At 42.0% G+C, this 25,186-nt stretch overlaps 1 protein-coding gene across 2 annotated transcripts; it reads left to right on the forward strand.

The window, feature by feature from the left end:
* Positions 1-1,759: 1,759 nt before the first annotated feature.
* Positions 1,760-24,168, forward strand: CRYBA1 (crystallin beta A1). Of its 2 annotated transcripts, none has more exons than XM_069226234.1 (6): positions 1,760-1,912; positions 6,258-6,322; positions 10,631-10,749; positions 11,853-11,994; positions 18,819-18,961; positions 23,828-24,168. In XM_069226234.1, the coding sequence occupies exons 1-6, from the start codon at positions 1,786-1,788 to the stop codon at positions 23,973-23,975; spliced, it is 744 nt and encodes a 247-aa protein (XP_069082335.1). In that variant the 5' UTR covers positions 1,760-1,785; the 3' UTR covers positions 23,976-24,168. The 2 variants fall into 2 exon arrangements, with proteins under 2 accessions (XP_069082335.1, XP_069082334.1); XM_069226233.1 differs by having other exon boundaries at positions 23,844-24,168.
* The last annotated feature ends 1,018 nt before the right edge of the window (positions 24,169-25,186 follow it).

Raw genomic sequence — 25,186 nt, forward strand, 5'->3', positions numbered from 1 at the left:
CATTGAGTTTATCCCTGCAGAATAACACTCCTAGGCTCAGTATTTGTTGCCCAGGTGCTGCAGTGTTAGTTGGGCATAAGGTATACCCCTTTCTTCTTCTTGGACAAAGGGTCAGAAGAATATATGTCAAGATACTTCAGACGCAGTCCGTCATTTACGGCAGGGATACCCTTCAGTTCATCACCGAGGACATTCGCGTTCCATCAGGAAGAGTGAGGAAGAGAGAGGCTGTCTGTGTGTTTGTGAGAGACAGTGAGAGAACTTACGGGTGGCTGTGTGCAGGTGTGAGTGTGTATTTGAGAGTGTGTACATGCACAGAAGTGTGCTGATATGGCTCCCTGTCCTGATCCTGGTACACTGGTGGTAATTCTGATCACTTTTAAGTGCTAGTGCTTGTGAAGAAGTGCTGGTTAAGGAAGTGTACCTGCAGTCACAGATAACAAAGGAGAGCCTGGCAATTAATAATGTTCTTAAAAATGATAATCCCTTATAGATTTAAACGACCGAGATGTGAGGATCTCGTCCCCTCAGTGATTCTAAACCTGGAGATTGTTCATATTAATAGGCCTAGGGTGAGGCGTGGGGCGTGGTGATGCTAGGCTGGGCTAAGAGGTGCTGTGGTTCAGTATGTCAGGGGAAAGATAGAGAAGAAATTGGTTTATTTGGTGATTGTTTAATTATGACATTAGGATTGCTTGGTATGGCTCCATCACAATACAATGTGATTTAAAATCTACTAAAAACCTGCAGCTTGGAGGAAGGGTGTACAAACATGCATGCAGGGGTGGTGATGCTAACGCCAGTCTTCCTTTTATGAAGGGTGTCTTCGGTCTGGAGAATGGTATTCAGTTTCATATAGTTGATTTTGATGGCAGAAGTCTCTGAAATCAGTATACACAAACACAGGCACTCATGAAGTAGGAAATGAGACATATTCAAAAATAAATGAATTGATATAAATGAAATATTGTCAGGAATCACATATTCAACCTGAGGCTTCCTGTCTGATGGACAGAAGGAGAGCTCGGGTTAAATAGGAGTTATCATGATAACAACAATAACCTCAAGCGCCTTCGATCCAACACACCTTAATTAAAGCACCCATTAGCGATTCAGTGTACGACATGCGCAGAGTGCCTACATGCCAATACATCTGATTCAAGCGGGCTGAAATCGTCTCTGCTTCAATGCAAGTCAACGGGGAAATACATTCTCCCTATTATGTTTTTAGAATCTCCCACTTTCCTCTTCTAAAATGTTGACATGTCTGAGAGTGGAAAGTAGAACCCGTGGCTTGCAGTTTCACTTGTTTTACATTTTTTGCAACAGTCCTATAAAATAATAAATATTCCTGTAGTCCCTTCTACCTTATTTCCTGTATTTTAAGGGCCTTGTCACCCTTCCAGCCTCGCTGATGCCAGACATGGTGTGTGAACTCCTCGGTGCCATGTTATTGCGCCAAACTTCCAACTTAACAGGATAGTCATGCAAATGGCATTTTTGTGTCATATAAATGCTAGTAAGTAGTAACAATAAAAAGACAATTTAACAAAACACAAATGTTCATGTCCAGTGCTTCATATAGTTTAAAGAAAGAGTGGAAGACTGGTTGGAGAAGGCGGGCCTTGCTCAGTGGCTCCGCACAGAGAACCAACCCTTCCTTATCAGGGGGTGCGAATGGGGAGGCCTAGGGATTGCGTCACTCGTGCCCCCGTGCCGCGCGCGCCCACCAGGCCTCACTCTGCGCGCCGAGGCACAGAGCAGCCGATAAGCCCAGAACAAAAGATGGGACTGCAGAGTGCTGACGGCGGCTTCACCGCCCCGCCAGGCCTCTTCTATATAAAGTCCGTCCTGGGCTGGGACGGCATCGGCAGGCGCTCCATGGACCGACCAGCACTGAAGAGCCAGCGAGGTGAGTCCGACCGCTGCCCCGATGGGACAACGACATGACCAGCCAACTATACACTCTATGCGTGTGTTGACCTAGAGAGCAGATTTATTAGACGGCATTCCAAGGTGAAAGTCGTTGAAAGAACAATGTTTTTAGTCTTCGAGGAGGGTGAGATTGAGTAGTTTTGAGGGTGATCCTACTTAAACGGAAATTAAAATATGATGGCGAGTGAGGAAGGTTTTCAGATTGGGTGAGCCCATTCCAGCCACAGAGAGACATTTTGTGTGTTAGGTTACTGAAGATGTGCCCAGGTGGGTTACACCATCCAAAAGAGGCTGAGTTAAGAGGTATGTACCTTCAAGAGCGCTCAGAAAGACGCCAGTTCTCCAAGGAACACCTAAAACTATGCTGGCCTGAACTTTTCACCTACTCACCAGTGTTTTCAGGTGAGCTAGTCTGATTAATGCAATAGGAATACAACTGTAAACTTCGTACTTGTATAGCGCACTACTCACCCGTTAGGGTCTCAAGGCGCTGTACGCATACCGCTGTGGAACCCCTCCTGGCTTTTCCCTGTGAGGTGCCCACTCCTGGGCAACCTCCAAGGTGAAGCCAGGCATCCCAGCGCTGTTGGGGCCGTTGTGGAGATTAAGCAAGCTATTGCCCAGAGTTACAGAGTGGGACCCATGAATTAGATCAGGCACCGATGCAAGAATTATCAGGTCTGAGGAAATTGAGCCCAAGACCCGCTGAGGCAGGAATTGAACCCTGGTCCCAGGCCAGATTTCTGCATCAGGGTCTGCCGCTCTAACCATTGAGCCACACTACAAGAGTCCAGTAAGGCAAACATTGACCGTAATGACCTGGAGGGAGGTGGTCACCCTAGCTAGCAAGTACATATTTCTGGCAACCATCATCGAGTATATTTTATGTTAGCGTTGCAAAGGCTGCATAGAGCTGATCTGGTAAAATGTAGCAAGATTTATTTTATCTATTTTCTATTATTTTTTAAAATATATATTTTACAGCACTGCTTTACCCAGGCTGGGTGTTAGTGTGCTTTACATAAAAACAAACACACAGAAATGATTTCTCTTTGTACAAAAATTAGAAACAATATTGTAACTGAATGTTGGATGCACCCGAAGGTGAAGTGAAAGGAACTAGGAAAGGGTAACAAATGAATAACATCGGAGGAAAAATGTTTGTAGAAGTCACATAGACATATGGCACCTTATTCACAAGCTGCATTTTGTAGTATGTAAGTAGTACTACAGCAGGACTACAACAAAAAACAATTCACTTATTGGTGAAAATTTCCACCTCCACCTATTATTATTTTTTCTATGAGTAAATCTCCATAAATGTATGTTTACAAATTAGTAGTAGGTGTGTGTAGGACCAGGGGCTGGAAAATTAGGAATACATGCTACAAATATAAAAGGGGTTTAGCAAAAGGTAAGGAGGGGCTTAGGGAAGGACAGGCTGATATAAACACCCACCCACAAAAGAGTAAGGCCATTACTATTCACAAACTACACTTTTAGAGTTACTAAAACCCAAATGGGCACAAACAGTCATAAATGTGTCTTGCACCACAACATGGCTTCTCACAGGTACTGCAAAACCCTCACACAGAAATAATGGACTGCATGAAGTTAAGATAGCACAGCACATGGAATAATGTAAAATAGATTAAATGATTTAAAAGTCTAATATATAAGTATTATGGTGTTAAAGGGTATATTAAATTACAAATCAAATACTTCACTTCAAAAATTGATAGTTAAATTAAAAAAACATTGTAAGAAAAATTATAAATTAATTGTAATTAATTAAATACATAACTTTCACATAAATACTAGTAGTAATGCTAGTTAGGGTGAGAGTTTTTTAAATGTTGGGTGAAAAATATTTTTTATAAATTAAATTAATATATTTAAGTTGTTTCAAATATTTAATAAACATTTAATTTGATGAGTTAATGTACTGTAAACGTTTACATCAATAGGTCTAGGTTGTATTTTATATTAAAATGTTTCACATATATCTTTCTAAATAACAAACTTTATCACTTTAACCAGTACTTTACCATAGGGAGATCTCTACTCTAGTGGTGGAGATCTCCCCACAATGTTGGAGATCTCTGTATTATATTGTATTGTGTTGCAACATTTAGTTAGCACCTATTACTCCTATGTGGGGCACTGAAGTGCTTGCCTACACTGGTAGCACACTGACCTATATAGGGTGTGTGGTTGGAAGTGCATTGTCTTTGTTTTGATCCTGTGTAGGAAGTGTTTCTATTTTGTGCATGGCAACCACGAGGTGTGGTTATCGTGTTATACGATGCAGCGCTTAGCAGTGTGATGAATAAAGAGGTTTGCAAGAAAGGCACGCAGTTTTATGATTTCCAGTTAAGTGGACAGATTTTAGAAGTTCTACGGGTTCCTTTACAGTATGTCTCAGGATCATAATCCACTTAGCTGGCTATTTCACTATGCTGCCTATCCTGACATATTTTGTTTAAAGTTTATGGACCTGAGCAAGCATAGGTTAGAGAGAGAAATGGTGGGGAGATCTATTGGGATGGACTTTGGTCATATCATCGCATATATGATTGCCACTGTGCCTTCTCAGAACTTGTCGGAACTGACAGTGGTGGGCTAAATGAAAGTCTTCAACTGACCAGCGGCATTTAGCAGATCTCTTCAGTTATTCCATGCCTTTTCAGTTGGTGATGGGTGGTCCATGCTGTGAACTGGTATACTACTGGGTGAAGGACAGGACGAATAGCAATTTTGCCATATGTAAGTGTAAGATGGTCAAGCAGTAGAAGGAATTATTATGCAACCTATGTGAGTTACAAATGTCTGCCTGACCACTGAGTGGTATTAACACTAGTGTGTGCCAGAAGGGTATTCCATTGAATTGCAGTTGCATTATACAGCATTTCCCCGGTGGTGATCTCCTTTGCCTTAAATGTCTCCATCCCCTGCTTCCCATAGTGGCGAGGTAATTCCTCACTTAGGTGTAAATCTACACTTGTAAATAGGGACTATCAAAATGGTGATTATTAAACAGGTGTAGATTTACATCTAGAGTTTATTTACATGTAAGTAAATCTGCCTGTGTAAATTTACTGGTACAAATAGAACCCATTGCCTCAAGTGAATGTTAGGTGAAAATTAGAGATGTCAGCATGATGGCTAAATGGTAGCACTGGTTGAAAAAAAGTGATTGAACAAGAAGGATGTAATTTTTTACATCGGGGAGATAGCTCTGCAGCTTACGAGCTGTTCCTGAGAATGATTGTGATGCACCTAGTGGCGATCGGATTTCCAAGAGATCCTAGTCTTCGATAATCTTTGCTTGTAAGATTTTGTTCCCTCCTGGGAGTCCCTGAGAAGTGAGAAGGTTGTTTGTGATAGAGCACCTTGAAGATAATGCAATCCAATTTAAAACTAATTTGGGCTTCAGTTGGGAGCAAATGGAGATCTCTCTGCACCACGAGATATAGCAAACATTTTTTAAAAGAAGTCCAATCAGGGCAGTTTTAACAGCATAACCAGCTGAAGGCTGAAGAAGGTCCAAACGGGCTATACACCTTCATTCACTTTTTATTTAGTGCTTGTTGTATTATCTTCAATTGGTTGCATCCTCTCCCCCTATCATCACCTACAGGTGCAGGAGAGAAACTGCAGGGAGAAGTGGTTCAACGGCAGCTCACTCAGGAAGCTGATGTACAAAAGTGATTGGACCTAAACAGAAATAGAAAAAGTACATGAATGCTAAAATAAATTATAATAAGAAGCTGGATAAACCTTTGGGCCCTTCGGCTGCGTAGAATTGTCTCAGAATGGTGGGTGTGTGCGGCATAATAGGAGGGGGCAGGTATTTGGCTTGTATCTGCATGTAAAACCATATCATTTGACACAGGCTAATGCAGTTAGAAATATACAAAGATGCTTAAGCCCCAGACAAGCATGTCACACGCCTTTGTGTGGCTAGTTCACAATGTTAGCCTCCCTAGGTACAAACCTGCATACCCAAAAGTGGTGTAGCAAGTGTGCCCTGGGCCCTAACATCAGCATGTAAATGGGCACCCTATTTCTATAAATGTAAAAATATGGGGCACAGTGCCACTGCACCATTGCTGGCTACACCCTTAAAACACTCTCTAATTCAACACATTCAACACATTGCTCTGTGTTCAAATCTTTCATGTTCAACGACTGAGTCCATTAGTAAGATAAAAAAAGACTGTCAAAGATTGGGAGCGGGGGGACCAAGAATGAGTTGGTGACTAAATAAAGTAAAGTTTAAGTGTTCATTTTCATTTGTGCTTTTATTCTTCCACTTACAGACAAAACCACCTCTGAGAAAATGGCACAGACAAACCCACTGCCACTCCCCATGGGGCCCTGGAAGGTATGAACAGATCTTCTTGGAAAAATAATTTATATATTTATGATCCTTGAGTCATGATGAGTTTATATGTTCTTAGTGATGTTACATTATCTGGTGACCTGTTTCAGTGGAAATACAGCTTCTAGAGTTTCCTGGTGCAGGAACATAAGAGAACTGGAATCCCAGAGCCCAAACCAAATTAGACTAATTCAAACTTAAATAGACACATTTTCAGATGTTTGCGGAATCTGCTCAGCTCAGAAATAAGAGTGGCAGGGGAAATTTAAAAAAGATGGGAACAAATAATGAGAAACGTCTCTCACCAAGTCTAAGGTAATACAACTTTTGGATATTTTAAGGACAGTGACAAGAGGGAACTTGTAGGTTACGCTGTGGACATCTGAGTTTGAGGAGCAGAAGCTTGGCAGATAACAACATCTACAGGGAGTGCAGAATTATTAGGCAAGTTGTATTTTTGAGGATTAATTTTATTATTGAACAACAACCATGTTCTCAATGAACCCAAAAAACTCATTAATATCAAAACTGAATATTTTTGGAAGTAGTTTTTAGTTTGTTTTTAGTTTTAGCTATGTTAGGGGGATATCTGTGTGTGCAGGTGACTATCACTGTGCATAATTATTAGGCAACTTAACAAAAAAAAATATATACCCATTTCAATTATTTATCATTACCAGTGAAACCAATATAACATCTCAACATTCACAAATATACATTTCTGACATTCAAAAACAAAACAAAAACAAATCAGTGACCAATATAGCCACCTTTCTTTGCAAGGACACTCAAAAGCCTGCCATCCATGGATTCTGTCAGTGTTTTGATCTGTTCACCATCAACATTGCGTGCAGCAGCAACCACAGCCTCCCAGACACTGTTCAGAGAGGTGTACTGTTTTCCCTCCTTGTAAATCTCACATTTGATGATGGACCACAGGTTCTCAATGGGGTTCAGATCAGGTGAACAAGGAGGCCATGTCATTAGATTTCCTTCTTTTATACCCTTTCTTGCCAGCCACGCTGTGGAGTACTTGGACACGTGTGATGGAGCATTGTCCTGCATGAAAATCATGTTTTTCTTGAAGGATGCAGACTTCTTCCTGTACCACTGCTTGAAGAATGTGTCTTCCAGGAACTGGCAGTAGGACTGGGAGTTGAGCTTGACTCCATCCTCAACCCGAAAAGGCCCCACAAGCTCATCTTTGATGATACCAGCCCAAACCAGTACTCCACCTCCACCTTGCTGGCGTCTGAGTCGGACTGGAGCTCTCTGCCCTTTACCAATCCAGCCACGGGCCCATCCATCTGGCCCATCAAGACTCACTCTCATTTCATCAGTCCATAAAACCTTAGAAAAATCAGTCTTGAGATATTTCTTGGCCCAGTCTTGACGTTTCAGCTTGTGTGTCTTGTTCAGTGGTGGTCGTCTTTCAGCCTTTCTTACCTTGGCCATGTCTCTGAGTATTGCACACCTTGTGCTTTTGGGCACTCCAGTGATGTTGCAGCTCTGAAATATGGCCAAACTGGTGGCAAGTGGCATCGTGGCAGCTGCACGCTTGACTTTTCTCAGTTCATGGGCAGTTATTTTGCGCCTTGGTTTTTCCACACGCTTCTTGAGACCCTGTTGACTATTTTGAATGAAACGCTTGATTGTTCGATGATCACGCTTCAGAAGCTTTGCAATTTTAAGAGTGCTGCATCCCTCTGCAAGATATCTCACTATTTTTGACTTTTCTGAGCCTGTCAAGTCCTTCTTTTGACCCATTTTGCCAAAGGAAAGGAAGTTGCCTAATAATTATGCACACCTGATATAGGGTGTTGATGTCATTAGACCACACCCCTTCTCATTACAGAGATGCACATCACCTAATATGCTTAATTGGTAGTAGGCTTTCGAGCCTATACAGCTTGGAGTAAGACAACATGCATAAAGAGGATGATGTGGTCAAAATACTCATTTGCCTAATAATTCTGCACTCCCTGTAGAGTTCAAGGATATGGAGATCCAAATCTGGTTACCAAAGGTGACGTCATATCCAAGTTCCAGATTACAGGGACAGGCTGGGTCAGCACATGTAGACAGCAAGATTAGGGCCACTAGGTGCAGGAGGACCCTAGAGGTTGGAGATGGGCCACAAAACTGTAGGGGCTATTTTATGAAAAGTGCCCTAAGGTTTTAACAGCTATATGTGCCTGCCTTTTGCACCCAAAGGCATTTTGGTGTTACAGAAGGGTCTACAGATGTGTGTGCAGCCCCTTCTGTAGTACAAATCATCCTAGTGCTACACGTGGGCCAGCGTGACCTCAAACGGGCATTCTCTGGTTTGCATGGGCATGGAATCTCATGCAATGAGGAAACTCAATGTCTCGACACCTGCACAGTATTACAGATGCAGACATAGAGGCAAAGAGGTTGTTATGAGGTGCACTGACTATGCGTCACATAGGGGTGGCACACAGTCAGTGCACCGCCGAAGGCTCCTCTTGGAAGAGGAGAAAATTGATTCTATAGATCCCTCCGGCACACTACACAGAACGGTGCTATCACTCACATACACAACACAGGAGGGTGCTGACACTTACATACACCAGAGGGTATGTGAAAGGCACATTGCTGGCTTAGAACAGCTAACCTGCCATCACTAATGTGCTACTCCCAGCAACTGGTGTCACTTGTCCCTTATTGTTACAGTTCGAAGACAATATGTCGCCTCCCACAGGGATCTGCCTTAAGTCCCACATTTTTTAATATCTAAGTGGCTCCTCTAGTTTATCTAATCCACTCATTGGATCTGAGATTCTGTGCTTACGATAGTACTCAGCTCATCCTGAGGCTAGATGGCAACACAAATAGTTCATGTATATATTTCATTCTAAAAGTGGGCTATGTGCTATCAGCCAGCTTGATGCAGGGTAACTATCTTTGACTTAACAGAGACATAACAGACAAATTATAGTTTTCTTCAACTCCACATCATGGCCATCTACTTGGTGGCTATTGAAATGAGACTTCAGACCCTCACCAGCCTTGACGGCCTAATATCTGGGTGCCTTGACTGACGACCATCTTTCTTTGGAGGATCACATCAGCAGATTGACCTCTCATGATGGAACTCATAAACAAAATCACACCCCTTCTTCCCAATTCTTGTAGTTACACTTTGACACCGGCCCTGGTTACATCTAAAGTAGACTACTGCAATGCTTTATTGGATCCAAAATGTCACAGCCTGCCTTGTTTTGGGCACAAGCAAGCTATCTGAAATCTCAAGACGTCTCCAATATCTCCATAGACATCCTATAAGGCAGTGCTGCCTTTTAAACCCTTGGGTTTCTGACGGAAGCTTTGCACAATCATTCTACTAAACATTATTTCACCTATCTTTGCAAGACTTATTTTCCTTTCAGGCTTCTCTACTCAACCTCTGATTCATTGGTGTACATCCCAGAACATAAAATGGCTCGCCTGGGCAGCTGCTAGTTTGCAAAGGTAACCGCTAAAGTCAGGAATGTATTGCTGCTCCACATCAGATCTGAACTAAATCTTACTAAGTTTTGAAAGCTACTTCAAGCATATCACTTTTCGTTCAGATGTACTCTATTTCTGGGTAACTGTTCTGTTTTACAAAAGTTTCCTTCAATCAAACATTAATGTATTAATTTGTGGGCCAGATTTACTAATTTTTCATGAAACAGAGCGCTGCAACCAAATTTGTGGTGCTGCTTTGTGCAAGGGAAATACAAAATTCTGATTCATACTTACAAAGCCTGGCCTGTACACAAGCAAACTGCCTTGCATGACGCACAGCCGGACACCATGGAGTAGAGGTGCGTTTGCATTGCCTATTCTCGGATAGGTAATGGGAGCTTATCCTTCCAGTATAAATTCCTATGCCTAGACAAACTCAGAAGGATCCTACGCATTGGATACATCTGTGCTGTGCACTACAGCACACATGCAGCACAGGTTTTTAAGAGAAAAAACACATTTCCCCATGTCAATGCCTGCTTTAAGGCGACATTCGTTTTCGACGAAACTATGTTAGTAGATTGATCTTTGCGTCTAAAGCTATGAGTATTTGCACTGATCTGTCCCAGTGACACCACAGCAAGTCCCCTATGATGCAAAGCAGAGCAAAGGGGATTTTGTGCTAAATCTTTCCAAAGCAAAACAGTTATTTTGCTTAGTAAATACCCTTGCAAGAATTTGCGTTGCTTTTCATCATTTTGCACCACTTTGCAACAGCTCAAAGCTTTTGTAAATCTTGCCCTATGTATGCTTAGATTGCTTTTGGTTTCTGTCTTGCAGATCACTGTATACGACCAAGAAAACTTTCAGGGCAAGAGGATGGAGTTCACAGCGGCGTGCCCAAATATCATGGAGTGCAGCTTCGACAACATCCGTTCCCTGAAGGTGGAGTGTGGAGCGTAAGTAGGCAGTGGCTAGGCATTCAGCACCAACATGATACTAAGCAGCGTTAAAGAACAAACCTGATGGGTGGAATTCTTGAATTAATCTCAGTCTCTGGCAATGACTCTGAGCCATGTTCCAGTCCTTCGTTGTTTTACCCTCTCCGCTCCACTGTTCCTCAGACAGGGAGCATCCATACGCAAATCAGCCTTGCCCTTATTCCACTAGGAACAGTACTGCCAAGCCAGTTCATAATATTAATGAAACAACAAAATTATCTGATAAATTACATCGATGAAAAACTGCAAAATAACAACAAGCCTAAAAGGTGTTTTAGAAAATATTTTTTATGTATTCTTGAATACTATAAAAGCCTTTATTGTATAAGACTAAAAACTCTAAGCAGTTTAATGGTGCAAACACCAGTGAGTCAATATTGGTATTGGCCAAGTGACTGCAGACAAAGGTCATGGTAAAATCAGCTGCTTCCAAATGGGAGAAAGCTGCAAGTTACTGGCCAAGAACAAGCTAGGATACACTGATAAAAAAACACAGAAAGGGTATTTTTGTTTAGACAGCTTCACACTTTTCGTCATTTCCAGAGTCACTAGATTCCTGGGGCCCAGAGATTTAATACACATAGCTTTTTCCATTCTGCAGACAGGAACACACTGCTTATAAATCTATTACAGCAAATGTCCAATTGGTAAGCTGCATCCAAGCTTCGATGGCTCGGCCGCTGCTGATTTATGGCTTGTGATCACCCCATCACGTATATATCTCACGCTAGATTTCATCAACAAAGACAATATACTAAACAAATACTTTACTAGTACAACAAAAACATTATGGAACACATTTGGGCTAGGCTCCTTTTGACATAGGCTGTCATCCTTTTAAATAATGCCACTAAAAGGCTACTTATGTGCACCTGTCATGTGGGCAATGTGGTGGTTCTGGTGTTATGGTGGTAGTTATAGAGGACGGCCTGGTGTAGGTTTCAGCATCCTGTCTGAGCTACTGGTGGTATCCAGTCTGCCCCTGTATGCTGACCTAATTAGTGATCAGGTTTTCTGTACAAGGTGCACAGTCATTAGCAATGTCTTACTCTTTGTTGCAGTTGGGTCGGCTATGAGCACACAAGCTTCTGTGGGCAGCAGTTTATCCTTGAGCGAGGGGAGTACCCACGATGGGATGCCTGGAGCGGCAGCAATGCCTACCACATTGAGCGCCTGATGTCCTTCCGCCCTGCCTGCTCAGCTGTAAGTAGAAGACAGTTTTGCTAAAAAAACAAGCACAGTGTGGGTAGCACAGAATAGAGCTTACAACCATTCTGGAAGGTCGGTAGTTTCACATTATTTGAGGTTGCTACACGTCTGTGCCCCAAGAACTATAAAGTCAATATGGGCAAAAGGATCTTTATTTGGTGCATGGGGCTGTTAATGGACATAGATGTACCAGTAATGTGCTACGAGCCTCTTTTGCTCTGTTATTAAGACTGGTAAGTTAACTCCATAGGTTGCGAACCACGAAATTACATGAATTGGTGGCAAGCAAGAATCAATTGCATGTAGTATGCTGGTGTCCTAACTGAGGTGTAACATCCCGCCTTTCTCTGGAGTTGTTGATATAATTTTTGCCATTCGCTATTTTCCAAACCCCTGCTAGCAGACGTGGAGACTTACTCACCCACAATAATGTTAAGACCCACTAATACATTAACAACCACAACCCTACCTCTGAATTTCCTTGCCTATGACATTCAGTCATTCAAAACCTGCCTCGATCTAATTCATATCTAGATGTCAGTCTCCTGCAAAAAGCTTAAATTCCTCCTGCTTGCCAACAGCATCAAACAACCTGAGATACGACAGTGGTTATCTGCCATGCCCTTGATGGCTTCACAGCCAACACAAAGTCATTCACATTTGACCACCTTTTTTTCAAAGAGGATTTCACCAAGAAAACCATTGTATCAGTCATTCCTCCTGAAAAAAATGAAACTACATACCCCAAAACAACTTCAGGAAAATAGTTGCAAGCCTTAGTCCATTCTCACTAGCTGGAAGCAGTGCTTTGCTCAACAACCTTCCCATTCTGGCACCCCGAGAGGAATCCAACATGCTACAGCATGTCTGATCCAATGCATGAAGAAGTTCAGCCTCGTGAGGAACTATATTGACTCCTTATCCAAGCCCATATGTTTTCCAATATTGGCTGCATCATTTCAAGGCCTTCAGAAAGGGCACCCCAATATACCTATTAGAGAAATCAACCACTGCACGTGGTAAATGATAAACCAGGAGCCAGAGCAAGAGCATCACTAGACTGAAGATGAAGTAATGCCTGAAGGAAAAAACACAAAAAGCAGGCCTTTTCCATCTGTGTGATCAGGATCTTGGTACAACATCCCTATCAACATTATAATGGATCGAAACCACCTGCATTTCAGAAAGAAGCTGGCAACGCATTTCTTCTATAAGCAGTACCCCCTACACTATAAGAAAACTATATTACAGTGTCTCCTTGTTAACTATCAAGAATCATATCCTGGGGTTCATGCCCCATGTGCAGCACTGTTCTGCTATACAGTTAGGTTTGTGCAGTACAAATATCATCACATAGCACATGCAGTAAAAGAGAAAAATCCTGAAGGCCATTCGGAGCTCATTTGTAGATCTGCTTTCCACATCCAATAGTTACTCTGGTTTGTGCCTCAAATCCTCAGAGAAGTGGAAAGCAGATGAGAGCGAAGGGAAGAGTTACTCAGTAATAGATCTGCATGTCCATCTTCTCTTATTTGGAGCTTTGGTGTAGGATAGAGCACACCCACACCTGGGTACCAGAGCACAGTAGAGATCATCGGGCCATTTCAATTCAACCTACACGGAGAATACATTACAATGCGTTACATCTGAGTGTGCTCAGATCATGAGGTTCAGAAAGAATTGTATGTGGCAGGGTGGCAGATGCAGATAACATTCTCTAAAAGGATCTTGGGAATGCCATACGTGGCTATCCACTAAAAAGGAACTCAATCTACAGAGGACTTTTGCAATAACATCTTTCAGAATTCCATAAAATGCACATAATGCTAGAGTAGTAGTGAACCCTCGTACATCAACAAAATCTGGCTGCAATATTTCTAGAGGTAAATACCTAAAAGTAGTTATAAGACGTAATGGTTTATTTCATGCCTTAGCCCTTTACTACTTCCAAATTATATATGGTCATTTAACTACAAGCCATTACTAACCTTTCATGGTTTAAAAATGTTGCCTGTGAATTATGAAACGATCTACGTGATGCTCTGCATCTCTGGTATAATGCATCTGACTGCAAAAGACTGTTATGTTACAAAGTGTGGCTAAAGTCTAGATTGTCTACTGCAATACCAACCTGTTGATATATGGAATTGTATACACACATATAGGGTTGTATGAATATTAAAATCATAATCCACAAATGTGTTAGCATAAATGATGTTAAATAATCAACATGCTTAAACGCATCGCACCACCATGATAGGTTGGCATCATGGCTTAGGAAGGACAATACTTTAAAAGTCAGCAACTTGCCTAATAAGGTCTAAAACTGGAGGTCAACCAGTGTTGGCTATAGACACTTCACAAAAATTTGCAGCTTCTGCTTTCCTTCATTTTTTCAGTGGATAGATCCTAAAGACTACCCTTGTACTTATAGCAAGATTTGTATGTCAAAATATCCACCAAAACCTTTTCGTGAAATTTCTGTGGTTGACCAGACCTGTTTCAAGTAGGACAACACTATTCTGTTGTGGGATTCAGTCATACAAATAACACATATATGAATGTATATTGCATGCTTATGATGATAAGCACATAGGCCCATTCACATCAATATATAGAGTAATCAAACTGCCATAAAATCCTCTATGCTATTTTATTTTGTGCGTTTTTGCTTTATGCAGTTTGTCGGCCTCTTGGATCTCTGGTTTGTGGTGTTCCCAAGGCAGAGGTTGCATAGGGAATACAGGGGGATAGGTTTTGACACCACCTGCCTAAACAATGTAAGTTGTAGGGATTCCTCTAAGGAAGGGAGGACTTGGCCCTTTTTGTCCAACCTCTGTGAGTGTGATGAATGAGTTGTGTTTTGCAGGAGTTGCGTTGGGTATGTGAGATTGTTCTGTTTATTTTATTTTCTTAGGCATAACAAATCATAGAGGTCTCAAGGTTCTGGTGCTTCTAGTGTGTTGTGGTCAGTTGCCAACACTGAGTTAGAGTATAGATTCAACCTGTCGGCTGCAGTTGGTTTGGGTTCCTATTTTGCCAGGTACGCGCTTGTGTAGTGCTAGCATCACACCACTTAAAGACACCGCAGGGGAGGGGACATGATAGAAGGTCGAGAAAAGAGTGTTCTGTACCTCAGCCTTCTCACCCATGGGAGCATTTAGGAATAAGTAAACTGCAAAAATACACTTTATATAGGGTATGATGTCATTTTCATTGATAGAAAGAAGCAGTTCCCCTACCCTAGACCTGTTCTAATACTTGCCGGCTAAGCTGGAATCAGGCTTTGACAAAAGCAGCTTGAGTTGAATCACTATACCTACTCATGGTCCTGGCACATACCTGTATGGACATCAGAAGCAGTGCTTAGTTGGGCTTTGGATGTGCCAAAGAGAGGGTAATGGGGCCCTGCCTGTAGAATTCCTTCCCTTCATTAGTTCTGTAAAGGGTTTAAATGAACAGGGCTATAAACACTGTGTAATGAGGACGGGTCGCCATGTGCATCTTTTGAATACGTAGCCCTGACCCTTCGTACCTGCCAGCTCTAGGGTTTTGTTGAATGTCTAATGGGGAGGTCTGTGGGGCAGGGGCAATTGGTCATCCCTCAGGCCAGTGCTGTAAGTGGGCAGGTTCTGTCGGTACTGAGTACCTGCACTTCTTTAATTTGAAAAGGAGAGTACACACACTTCTCAGCACTGCTGAATTACATTTAACGGAAGAGTACTGGCACTTCTCAGGAGAAAACAGGTACTCTAAATAACGAGTATCTGCACTCTATATTTCCATGTAAAGCATTGGTAATGACCTAGATATAGGGTGACCAGGGATCCCAGATTTGCTGGCTCAGCTCTAGTGTTTCACCATGTGTCCTGGTAAATTAAGCACGTGTCGGTTTTCAGAGAGGGTTGAAAGAAGAAGACAAGTTCACATATGTTTCATTGCAGGATTAATTGGCAGCCGCTATCAGAAAGGAATTAATTAAGACAGTTAATACTATGTGTAAAAATTGCATTTAATTACCCTTAGAGTTTTATTGATTGTGTTTTCTATGTTGGTGAGCGCTTTATTTTGTCATTCTGTCATTTGTCTAATGTCCCAGTTTTTGTTTTTTTAAATCTTTTCCCCCTACCTAGGTAGCCCAGACTTTTCTACTTGCCTTCTGAGCCTGCAGCTGCCTTGGAAGCTGTGTCTAGGCAGTGTCTCTATAGTGAGCAAGGGTGGCTCCTTCACAATGGGGAAGGAACATCGCCCCACTGGATGAGCCAGCAGCTAAAAAATTAAAAGATATTTTAATATTGTTTTATTTTTCAGCAGGTGCAGGGAAGGGGGAAGGGGCGGGCTGGTCCATGGGAGAGCGGAGGGCTTGGAGTGGAGTTGATGTGCACTAAGTGCGCATGTCAGTTTGGCCGGCCATCTTAGGCACTTAGGTTTCACAGCTGATTTGGAGAAACTGCACAGACCCCAGTGCACTGTCTGAATGGCAGAACACACCACTCAGTCCAATCCTGATACTACTTTCATGTTAAGTTTAGCATGAGAGCAGCACCAGGATTGCTGGGGAGCCTTTGCTGGTGTCCCAGGGAATGCTGGGACACCCACACAATCTCAAGAAGAGGCTTGAGGTGGGTGGCGGCGGCGGCAGTAGCAGGTACTTTTTTTTAATATAATTTTTTTAAATATTATTTTATTCCCCACCCCAATGATCTGCAGCTCCCACCACTGATAATAAGTTAAATACCCAGGGCACAGTGGGAATTTAGGACAACAAACAGACCACCTCCTTAAACATATCCATTTGGAGAAAACTGGCTCCAGTGAGTTAGAGCGGTTTGCGCTGTTGAAGTACGGAGGAGGTGAAATCTAAATACTGAATCGTGCTGCTGAGAAAAATAAAGTGTATACAGGTTTACAGAGCATTATCATGCCAGTTAGAGTCAGTAGGATATTTTGTGTGACTGAGTTACAATTGACACTGAGTGTGGCAAAATGAATCAATAACGCTTAGCTAACATTTGGACGAGGGGCAATTTGGCAGCAATCTCCAAATGTATCATGAATTCATAGAGGAGCTTTTCACTGTTCTGCTAGTTGCACCTTGTCCCAGGGTTCATCCATTTCAAAAGAAGTGAGCTTTATTTCTGTCTGACTTGTTGGTGTGTTAAGTTTCTGCTGATAGCTGACTTAAAAAGAGTTGTAAACTAGAATATGCCCTACTGTTTATAAGATAACACATAATAATAAGTTGTGCTTATTATTGGTTGCAGTCCAAGACATATGCTTATCTTGCTGATACTCTGACTCACTATATCCTCTACAGGAATAAATAATCTGCCAATCAGAAAATTCTGGTTTCTCTCAAACCACCTTGTTCTGCACCCAGATTCTGAGCTTTTTATCTTCTAGGTCCCTTCTGCTGGAAATGAGTGCCATCGGATACCTGGGCTTCCCGCTCACTCATTGAGTATAAAACTACTTTAAATTGCCATGTACTGTGATCAGAAAGAAAAATGTAACATATGACCCTCGATGTAATAAAATTGTAAATATGTACATTTCTACATGTCAGCACATTTATGTCTGTTGTTTTGTATGTGCTGTTACGGGGTACACAACAGCACATTTGCATGTCATCTCAATCAGTCATGTTGAGCGTCCAATCCGCCTGTTATCCTTAATATGTAAATAATTAAAATAGGCTCATTCATCAATGGCATCTTATGGGACAAGGATGCAGACTGACCATTTAGGAAATTCCCTCACTGGCCAGCTGCAAATTTAGTAGGGACAGGAAAAGCCAGTCACATATCTCTCACATAGCTCTACCTCAGTAATTCTATGATTTCAGAAGCATTGGCAGACTGACAAATCTCACGAACATTATCTACTCAAATGTCCACCACACTCACTGTTTTGCTTCACTAATGACTGAGCTGAAACACTCATGCACTGACAAAAATCTCTGGAATGCGCTTCTTAGTCTAAAGAAGACATTTATTATTTCATTATGCAAGGTTCCTAAAAGGAGATTAGGTTGCTGAAAGCACACATTTAAAAATGGTCACAGCAATGAAATTAAATAATGTACAAATGATTCTTCACTGCAATATACACAGCAAATATATGTATCTATATTATAATGCAAAGCAAATAATGAATAAAAAAATATGCATCACCATGAGAAAAGGGCATCACTGCTTCAACTCCCTCCTATTCAGCATCAGATCGCCAGATCCCAGAATCGATTGAGGCGAGAGAGATCAATTATCCTCACAGGAAGGATGGCACACTCCAGCGTCCTGATGGGCCTGAGATCTGCAAACACTCTCTGTCCCCGGTCCACCTGGTCTCGGCCTCTTATACTCTGAACAAATAAGAAAGGAAAAGTCTAGAACTTCCCTCTCCCTGCAGAAGTTTATTTATTTAAAAAATGCTGATTGCTTTAGGCCTGCTTTGAAAATAACACATCGGGGTGCGGCCACAATCCCAAGGTGCCAATTCAAAACAAGTCAGTTCCCTGCCGTCTGAGTACATTCTTATCAGCCTTCGCCCTTGGAGGGAAAAAACACAAAGAATAAAAACATGTGCATATTGTACAATGTGGAAAACTACCTGCAGCTTTTACTATAGCAGCGTCTAATGCTAAGATGAGGTCAATAGACAAAATTAAGCTGGTGGCCACTAATGTGACAGTGTAGTGCGAGGCTAAGTGCAACGTGGAGTCAGTGGTCAAAATTCACATATCATTACACTCGCTCTGCTTCTTGACCTTTCTCCTCAGATGTTTACTACAAGCTTTATCTTCTTGTTTCCACATACAGAGCCACAAGGAATCCAAACTGGTTGTCTTCGAGAAGGAGAATTTTATTGGGCGCCAGTGGGAGATGTGCGATGACTACCCTTCTCTTCAAGCCATGGGCTGGTGCAACAATGAAGTTGGATCAATGAAGGTCCAGTGTGGGGCGTAAGTGACCTCCTCCTTACTTTCTTCCAGTCATATCTGGAAATCTGTGGAAATGATTTGTGCCTGAAAACAGCAGCCCCATTAACATCCCTTCAGCTAAGACCCTGTCCTCGACTGGACAGGTGAACTGAGAAGTTACTGACCAGAACACTTGGGTCCAACTCTGCAGGGACTGATTCTATCTTTGCAGCAAATCATTTGAAGAATTGTGTCCATTTTAGGAGGCTTCTTCTGGATTATAGTTTTGAGCTCTTAAGACCCATCTACAATATTGTGTCCAATTCTGGAGCATTGATGTGTATGTATCTGTAAGGATGAATTATTTTGATCAGAAATGCTGTCAGTGGAAGGGTGAATTTGATAAGATCAGGCTATTGGTTGGCTCAGGGCCATTTGGATGGTAGGAGTTCCTTGCAGAGGAATCCCCAACGCCATGTAAATTTGCAGTCGGGCTAGGAGCGAGACGGCTTTAAACTGAGTCATTGCGTATTAAGATTTAGAGTAGCTAGGAGGTGCAGGTTGGCGAGGCGAAGAATGCTAGGAGCATTAGAGGTAGATTGATGCCACCTATTGTTTTTTGGAGGTGGTAAGTTGGAAATTGCTTTCACAACCAAGTTGAAGAACTTGAAGAGAATTTTCTTCTGAGAAACGGCCTAGAAGGTGGCGATAGTATGACTTGAATTGTGGGGTGCGAGGCAAGGTGAACAGTGTGTTTGTAGCAAAGGTAATATCTATTGGAATTAACACATATTGGAAGAGACCAAAACCTTTGGAATAATTTAGTTCAGTGGAGCTGATTGGAGATATGGTTGATTCACAAAAGGGGTCACAGGATTCTAATTATGTTCAGGAATTGGAAGAAGGGAGTTTTTGCTTGTAGATATGACGTTGGAGGTCCATTTCATCAGGGGGTGCACATTGAAGTTCTTGCATAGTGTCTATATGTTAAAGTGCATATAGAGTACAGTGTCTAGTTCTGGAGGCATTGTCTATGTCCAGTTCTGGAGACCACATTAAAAGAATAAATGTAGAATAGAAACAATCTAGAATGGAAGAATCAGGATGTGCAAATAGGACAATCATAACAGATGAAAGGGCAAATATTTACTTGTTAATTTATAAAGAGATGATTCACTCATATGCATGTTGACGATAGGGAGAAGGGAGAAGGAAAAAAGAAGAAAAGGTAGATTTGCTTTGAGTTACCCATCGTTTCAAATGATAAGGCTTACACGGGTGAACTTTATAAACATCCCAACTGCGTCACAGAAAGCTCAAACAAGGTGAACAGTGCATGTGTGATCAGATAATAAGTAAATAATCTTGTCGAATGCACTTTACTTTTGATGCCTATTTATGATTTTGAACTCGCCCTGCTGTCCTCACCATTTATATCAAAGCAGAATGTATGAAACGTGTTTCCTTTGCTTCCTGTTGGTCCGAAGCCCAAGCTTTGTAATGTGACTTTATTCCATCAGATCGTAATAATTAATACCAAATAGGAATTTGGGAAGTCAGGAATCCATTGCCATAACATGTAAAATGAGATTAGTATATGCTTGTTACTTCCCTCATCACACATTCTTTAATTACTAAGAAACAGTATCCACCTCTAAGGACACTTACTCCTTAGCTAACATTTCTAAAGTTTGAGTAAATTCGCCTGACACCCTGGTACCGCCTTAAGGACAGCCACCAGCCTCCACTCCTCCTGTTTATTACTGTGCCAGTCTCACGGACACAGGGAAATGGGTCTGGCAGAGCCATGACCATGTTGCTGGGTTATTTCATGGGACTTTTAATCTTAGGTTGGCACCAAAGGAGTTGGGCTGAACCAACTCTGTGCTCAGAACTCTGAGGGTCCCCTAAGTTTCAACCCAGTTGTAACTGGAATTTCCATTATTTTTTTTTTTTACAGTTGCATTGGAAATTGTTCAGATGGGGAGTAGGAGGAGGAAAGACCCCATGGCTTTAAGTGAAGATGTTATTCAGACAGGGCCACAGCACTGGGGCCTGGGCTGGCCGGAGAGCCCTGCTCGCAGGGTTAGGGACCTCGCGACTGCTTGCATGCACATATGAGACATGTCCTTGTGGTGCTGTTCAGGTATTGCATCTTCGGAGATGCTAACACTGAAAAAAGTGAACATTGCAGCTTGGAAGCACACAGTTGTGTTGAGGGATCCAGGTGCATAATGGTCTTGGTCCCTTAACAGATAAGGGACCAGTGCCCTTTTATGCAGGCAAATATGGCTTTATGCAGCCAGTCATTTTCTGGGCACCTAGTTGGGTCCCACTCTGGTTGTAGTTTTTTTTTTTTTCTTCAGCTTCGACTAATTAGTTTTGTTGTAAAAAATACAACAGTCAAAGAAAGTATGCAGAGAAGAGGCACTGTAAGAGCATTCTTCCCCTCGCAGATAAGCAGCTAAAGCAGTCAAGAGGAGCAGATATCAGCAGGGTCCACAGGGTCAAGGAATCGCTGTACCCAAAGAAATCACTTAAAAGCCTGATGTAGTCAATTACAGGGTGACAGGCACAGCTCACGGGAAGTTCTGGCGCAGCTCTCCCTCCATTTATCTTATAAGCACACATGCTGTTAGCGTCTTCTTCTTCACCCTCATTTATCTCACTTGGACCCTGCACCTAATGACAAAAATGTTCAGCAAAGCAAGATGCAAATTGTGCAGAATTATTTAAGTTTTAATCTGGCTTTACCACAGTGGGAAGGCCAGCCCAGTACTAATGGCCTGTAGTTTAGGAACTTTCATCGCCAGTGTACTCCCAAACTCTTACTGTGATGTTGATGGACAAATCTGCCGAGGGACTCTATGCCTCTGTTTATAAGCTGCATGCACTATGCAACAAAAAGGGGACCCAAAGTGCCCTAGTGCTGTACTCAATGTGGCCCAAGCTTGCTAGATGATGTTTATGGTACCAGAGGATGCTTCAATTGCAATATTGAAAAAATGCTTACTCTGGTCTCAATTTTACATTAGGTTATGAGCCTTCCGCTGTCTATTCATTGAGGTCTTTGGTCACTGGTTTTTAGGCCCCTTTATGTTATGTTAATCTGACTTGTAGAGCTCATGGCTTCCCCAAGGTGCTAGCATGGTGACAGAGCTTAAAATAACCAGGTTTTCAAAAGTATCAACAAAGGAGGAAGTGAGTTCCACATTTTAGGCCCCACAAATGCAACAGCAAGCCTCCCTTGCCTGGCCAAGCTGATTCGATAAATCACTGCTGGGTTCTGACTGCGAGAGTAAGGATGAACAAGCAACTTTAGGAACTTAGGTCCAGACTAAGTCATATAGCACAAAGTTTTAAACTTGTAATGTTTGTCTACAGTAAGCAATTAGAGATTATGTGGCTGATGAGGCTGAAAGGAAACAGAGATATGCTTCGGGATGCGTTACAGAAGGCATGCTGCAGCCTTCTGATAATCTAAAGCCTTTTCAGAGAGGATTTAGCAGCCCCGAGATTTAGCACATTCCAATAGTCCAGGTGAGAGATGATTAAGGCCTGAACAATCATCCTTCGAGTAAAAATTGGCAGATGATTTTAGATTTTTCTGAGGAATCTCAGGAGGCCAAAACAGCTTTCAGACACCTTGTTTATTTGATACTCCATAGTGAGCTTTCTATCCACCCAATCCAAGGGCTTTAACCACCTGACTAGGAAAAGGAAGAGGCCCAAGATCAACTGGACATCTTTGTTGGCACCCGAAGTGAGGCCCATTTCCCACCACTAGAACCTCAGCCTTACTGCTATTAAGTTTTAACCAATTTTCGACACCCAACGCACCACCCCAACAAGGCATGATCTTAGATTAGATGGCCTTTCGAACGAATAAAGTAATCTGTGTATCATCAGCAAAAGAGAACACAGTGAGACTGTAAGCCTCCACTACATCAGCTGTTGGGTAGACACAAACATTAACCAACATGGGGCTCAAAGAGGAACCTTGCGGGACCCCATAAGGCAACTGTTGCACTGTGGGCTTGGCTCACAACGTTTTGAGATAAATGGTCTTGCAGAAAGGACTGAAACCATAAGAGGCAGTGTCCTGAATACAGCTTTAAGCTAATCTCATCAGAAGTACAGGTTGAGAGAGAGTACCGAAAGCTACACTCAAATCCAAAAGGATGAGGGTCGCAACCCCACCCCACAAGACCCACAAATTGGTCTAAATTCTCCATCACTCCCAAGAGGGTGGATACAGTACTATTTTGTACTACTACAGAAATAATAAAGGAAAAATGAAATATGATGCAGCCTAAGCCTCCAGCCATTAGCCTGAAATAAAAATGTTAAAATAAAAAAAAATCCAAAAAAACTCAGGACATTTAACCACAATAGAACAGTACGGAAGATTAAAAATGAAAATGGATAAAAAAGTAGAAAAAAAAAGCATTGGTAAAGTGCGGTATTGGTCCTCCAGCCCTGGCACTGAAGTGCATTTCTTTTCAGCCTAATGTACACAAGTGACCTGGCAAAATGCTGTCACTCACAGCGTAAGAGAGCCAGTGGCTGAAATGGGCTGATCAACTGCCCTACGCAGTGGCGAGTGAAATCTAAATGCAAAAGATGATTGAACAGTCCAAGGGATGCAAGGGACTGGACCAAAGCCCCTAGATTTATGTATGCATTTATGTATTTTTTATTTCTGATTTTTTTTGGACTGCGTGGCACTGGTGAGACAACTAAATCTGTCTCTTGGCCAGATGCAAAAGGATTTATAAGAGAGTGATGTGTCTGTGGAGTTTGTCACTGGGGAGAAACTTGAATTCAATGCATCTTGTATGTTTTCCAAGTGTACTATACATGCCTCTAAAGTGATGTACAATGGATTTTCAAATCTTAATGTTTCAGCTGGGTTTGCTACCAGTACCCTGGATACCGCGGGTACCAGTACATCATGGAGAGTGACCACCATGCTGGAGAGTACAAGCACTGGAGGGAGTGGGGCTCTCACGCCCAGACTTTCCAGATCCAATCTATTCGGCGCGTCCATCAGTAGGAGTGCTGCATCCATCGCTTGTACACAACCACCACCCTCGCCGGCCAAAGATACAGGCCCCAGATGGACTGCTCAGGTGCCAGCAGGCTCTGAAATACAAGACTGAAGCACAGTGGATCCCAATCCTCTTACTGTGAACGCTTCAAATGGGTAACACCTGTGAAGTAATAATAAACAGCATTGTAAGACCCAACCTTTCGCAAATGTGTCATTTCATTCATTTTTCAATTAAGGGCATTTATAACTCACATAATCTACTTAATGGTGTGGTGTGTACACTATAAGATGACGCCAAATCAATGTTTATAGTTTAACATTAAACTATCCTCCTAACCAGAGATTGTGCAGGCAATAATAAATACCCTTCCTCACCCAGAGGTGGTAAGCAACATACAACTGCCTATCAAAAACGTATAGAAAACATATCATACCATAAATTACATTTTCTAAACTATTTACCAAGGATAATTAATGTTTAAGATAAACAACCTCTCTAAATGTGTTTCTCTTAAAAATGCGAAGAGCATTTAAGCTTCAATGACATTTAGCATAACTTACTCTGAATCTCGCTACTCATCCACTTTATGTTCGAGTTAGGTAAGTACTTTTGGAATTAGGGTACCTGGATATGTGTCTTGTGGCTTGCTTTTGGTACATGGACCTCTCATTTGGATCGGGGTAGGAACAGAGAGGGCAGAGGAACGAGAGACATTCCTTCTAAGAGACGGGCAACACTTGGTACAGACCAATTGGTAATCTGTTTATTAGTCTGCAAAATAATGTCAAATAATAGGAAAAATATAAACAAAAACACAAAATGACACAGATTTTAAAATCATGAACTTTCATGTATTTTAAATGTTATTATATGTAGTGCGCACACGTCCTGATGGGCAACAGAACACTTTAATGAGCCGGCAAAATATAGTACACAATTATGAAGTAACATGTAAGAGAACAGATTAGTGTCTTGGCAAAAGGCTTCCAACCAAGTAGTAGTCCTACATTACTAGGTAAATAGTTTCAGCGAGGAAACGTGGGATTTCACCTGGTAAAAATGGTACAGAGCAGCAGGCGTTGCTTCAGAGAAATGCTAGTAAAGTCTATGCAACCAAATGCAGGAAAATAATCAGTAACATTCAGACACCGATGCAGTAGATAGAATAGGGCTTCAGCGATTGAAACAAGATCAAAACAACATGCATGAGGGA

Source organism: Pleurodeles waltl, chromosome 3_1 (assembly GCF_031143425.1).
Source record: "Pleurodeles waltl isolate 20211129_DDA chromosome 3_1, aPleWal1.hap1.20221129, whole genome shotgun sequence".
NCBI lineage: Eukaryota > Metazoa > Chordata > Amphibia > Caudata > Salamandridae > Pleurodeles > Pleurodeles waltl.

What these genes read in the sequence shown, in the direction of transcription:
- CRYBA1 (XM_069226233.1), top strand. Translation starts at nt 1,786, where the DNA reads ATGGGACTGCAGAGTGCTGACGGCGGCTTCACCGCCCCGCCAGGCCTC. An exon ending in TCCCCATGGGGCCCTGGAAG is followed by an intron (nt 6,323 to 10,630) that starts GTATGAACAGAT and finishes TCTGTCTTGCAG; the next exon opens with ATCACTGTATACGACCAAGA. An exon ending in ATGAAGGTCCAGTGTGGGGC is followed by an intron (nt 18,962 to 23,843) that starts GTAAGTGACCTC and finishes GTTTGCTACCAG; the next exon opens with TACCCTGGATACCGCGGGTA.